Source organism: Pygoscelis adeliae, unplaced genomic scaffold (genome assembly GCF_000699105.1).
Source record: "Pygoscelis adeliae isolate BGI_AS28 unplaced genomic scaffold, ASM69910v1 Scaffold88, whole genome shotgun sequence".
NCBI lineage: Eukaryota > Metazoa > Chordata > Aves > Sphenisciformes > Spheniscidae > Pygoscelis > Pygoscelis adeliae.
Window position 1 is genome coordinate 2,246,100 of NW_008825616.1, and position 3,635 is coordinate 2,249,734.

The following is a 3,635-nucleotide window of genomic DNA, read 5'->3' on the forward strand; positions in this document are numbered from 1 at the left end:
GCGATAGTAGCAAGCGTTTCACATTCCCAGTGTGCTGACGGTCTGGAAGCAAGGGAGACCTGCGAGCCCTGCTTGGTGTAAGTTTCTTTACCAGGGGCTCAGGTATAGATATATTCATAAATACATATATATATAAAAAAGAAGGATTGGGGAAAAAAGGAGCGATTAGTCTTCACCATGGGTTTGCCTTTTGATCAAGTGGAAGAACTGCGTCTCTACCAGCAAACTCTCCTCCAGGATGGACTCAAAGACATGTTGGACCACAACAAGTTTCTGGACTGTGTCTTAAAAGTCAAGGGGAAGGAGTTTCCCTGCCATCGGCTGGTGCTGGCAGCTTGCAGCCCATATTTTCGAGCGATGTTCCTCTCGGACATGGAAGAGAGCAAGAAGAGAGAGGTCAGTTTGGAAGATGTTGATCCAGATGTCATGGGCAAGATCCTGCATTATATCTACACCTCCGAGCTGGAGATCACAGAGCAGAATGTGCAGGACATCTTCTCTGTGGCCAACATGTTCCAGATCCCCTCCATCTTCACCGTCTGCGTGTCCTTTTTGCAGAAGCGGCTCTGCCTCAGCAACTGCTTGGCTATCTTCAGGCTGGGCTTGATGCTGGATTGTGCCCGGCTGGCTGTGGCAGCTAGGGATTTCATTTGCGATCGCTTTGCGCTGGTCTCTCGGGATGAGGAGTTCTACCAGCTTTCACCCGATGAGCTTATTGCAATCATCTCCAGTGACTCCCTCAACATCGAGAAAGAGGAGACTGTCTTTGAAGTAGTGATGAAGTGGGTGGGGACCAAGGACCATGAGAGCCGGCAGAAGGCCTTGCCTGTCATCTTTGAAAGCATCCGCTTCCGCCTCATGCCCAACGACTACATCAAGGATCACGTGGAGAAGCACACCATGGTGAAGTCCAGCCCAGAGCTGCTCAAGAAACTGCAGATGGTGAAGGATGCCCAGAAAGGCAAATTCACTGTGGTGAAGAAGAAGAAAGTGAAGAAAAGCAGTGAAAAGCAAGCAAAAGACAATGTTGTCAATGGAACAGTAGATGAGGAGGAAGATACAGAGGAGGATGCTCTCCCAGGGATCTTAAATGACACAATGCGCTTTGGGATGTTCCTCCAGGACCTTATCTTCATGGTGAGCGACAGTGGAGCAGTGGCCTATGATCCCACTGCCAACGAGTGCTATTTTGCCTCTCTGTCTACTCAAATCCCAAAGAACCACATCAGTCTGGTGACCAAAGAGAATCAGATCTTCATTGTCGGAGGACTGTACTACAACGAGGACAGCAAAGAGGATCCCATGAGTTCCTACTTCCTACAGGTACTAGCTTTATCTTTCTTTTGTTTCTTTGACCACTTTGGAGCATCACCAGTCTTTAGCTTCCATGTGATGCCAGTAATATACATTGTCACGTGATGTTAAAAAGAAAGTTGTAAATGAAGGTGAAACATCTGAGTTGTTTTACTAGAGATTCTTCCCCCTATATTTTTAAGGCAGATCCCAATTGGGGGGGGTGGTTCTAGTCATTGAGGAAGGAGGTTTGAAGGGTAGGTAATAGGAATAACCCCTCCTGATCCAAATCACGAATTGGGGACCACGTTGAACAGTGTATTTATTTGGTCCAGCCCTGGCTGCCCAAGGGCACACTAAACTGGAAGGTTAGTGGCGTCAGGTCTGGGTTCAGCTTTGCATCTTTTATGTTCCCTGGTTATGAACCCCCAGCAAAACCCAGGAGTGACTCTGCCAGGTGCCAACAAAGGGAACAGCAGCAGCCTCAGACACAGAGCAAACACTCCAAGGACACAGGGTATGTCCCTACCTACCAATATGTGCCCCGTTTCCAGTGCTGTTCTTGTCCCTGGAGGTGTGCTAGGTCCAGCTTGGAGTCTCTGGCCATTTCTATCATGTGCGGGGGAAACCATGGTGTGACATCTTTTGGGATCCTTCACAAGAAAAATGGCTGTTCTAACTCAGCAGTAACCAAAGCCGTGATCAGATTGAGCTGCGCACAGGCAATCTGAGCCGCAGCCTGGGCTGTAACCCAAGAGCACCTTCCCTGTAGAGAGCTAACGCAAGGTGCCTACCCTTCCTGCTGACCCTGTACCTGTAGGAACCAGTAAATCCTCTGTCCTTCCCTTCATAACCAGAAATCCTTTTGTTCTTCTCCCATGGCCCACATATCTTCTGGGAGGAAACAATAACATGTCCAGGCAGAAAGGATAAAGTAAGGGTAGTTCCCAAGCCGAGACATACAGCCTTGATCCCTCCATTGCCTCACTGCATGGGTAGGTCTGTACACCTGCACCATGTGTGCAGGGACCGTGCTTGGCCTCACCTGGAAAGGGTCAGGCTTTGGAGCCGATGCAGCCCACGTAAAGCCCGTGGAACGAGAAGTCAGAAGGAAGAAACCACAGCCCTAGAAAGCAGGATGGAGGGGGAAGGCAGTGGGAGTGCCGGGGGAAACGCTGGTTGAGATGTAGCCCTTCACACTGGACAATGGATGACAACAGCGACTGTGGCCAGCTCCATCACTTACCTGCGCAGAGCAGGTAGACGGGCTGCTTTGTATTCGGCCAAAACCTATGTCCAAAGTTCAATGCTCCGCCAGTCTGGCTGCTGGCCAAGTAAGGTAATTCCTTGAGCAGCAGTGAAGGTCCACCATGTCTTGGGCTGTTTCAGCACGACTGCAGCAAGCAGGTCAAGGGAAGCCATTTTTTTCCCCCCTTGATCGTACACTTGTGAGACCACATCTGGATGCTGTGTCCAGTCTGGGGCTCCCCAGTACAAGGGAGACATTGAGGTGCTGGAATGAGTCTAGCAGAGGCCACCAAGGTTGTCAGGGGTGGAGAACAGGAGGTACAAGGAGAGGCTGAGCTGGGTCTGATCAGCCTGGAGAAGGGGAAGGGAAGATCTCATTGGTGTCTGCAGCTCCCTAATAGGAGGGGACACTGAAGAGGGATCCAGACTCTTCTTGGATTTGCACAAGGATGGGACAAGAAGCAATGGCCAGGAATTGCAGTAAAGGAAATTTCAGTTAGCTGTGAGGAAAACTTTCCCAACGGAGGTGGTGGAGTACTGGAGCAGGGGTCCAGAGAGGTCTCAAAACCTCCATCCTTGGAGGCATTTAATACTTGACTGCACAAAGCCCTGGCAACCAGCTCTAACTCCAAAGCTGCACCTGCTTGAGCATGGGGGCTGGATGAAAGACCTCTGGAGATCCCTTCAACCTAAATTATTCTGTGATTCTAAGCTGCAAACAGCAAGATTTCTATATTCAGCTCCCAATTTGCCACTAACTCAGTAGCAAATGCCTTGGGCACGGTGTGGCCATTTTAGCTCCTTCCCCACAACAAGGGGACCCTGGTCCCTTCACAGCTCGCTGTGGCACTCATGCATGGGAGGTGCAGACAAACCCCAGGGCTGGAAGGTGCCATCAGTTTGCAAAAGTGTAATTTATTGCCATCAGTGCCATTACATAGCTCACGGTTTCTGTATGAGTAAGAGAGTCTTTTAAGCCTTTTTTCAGCTGAAACTTCACACAGATGTAGACAGGCAGCTGTATCATGGACCCTTGAATCACCGTGTCAGTGCAGCAGCATCTCACCCCCTCTGACTCTGTTTCTGGCCTCCCT

At 50.0% G+C, this 3,635-nt stretch overlaps 1 protein-coding gene across 1 annotated transcript in view; it reads left to right on the forward strand.

Annotated features, from left to right (window-relative positions):
* The window catches only part of KLHL40 (kelch-like family member 40), an 11,093-nt gene continuing 7,458 nt past the window's right edge, over window positions 1–3,635 (forward strand). The window contains exon 1 of the mRNA XM_009333290.1: window positions 1–1,323. Within this exon, the coding sequence (XP_009331565.1) occupies window positions 178–1,323 (1,146 nt within the window). The 5' untranslated portion in view covers window positions 1–177. The remainder of the gene's footprint in view (window positions 1,324–3,635) is intronic.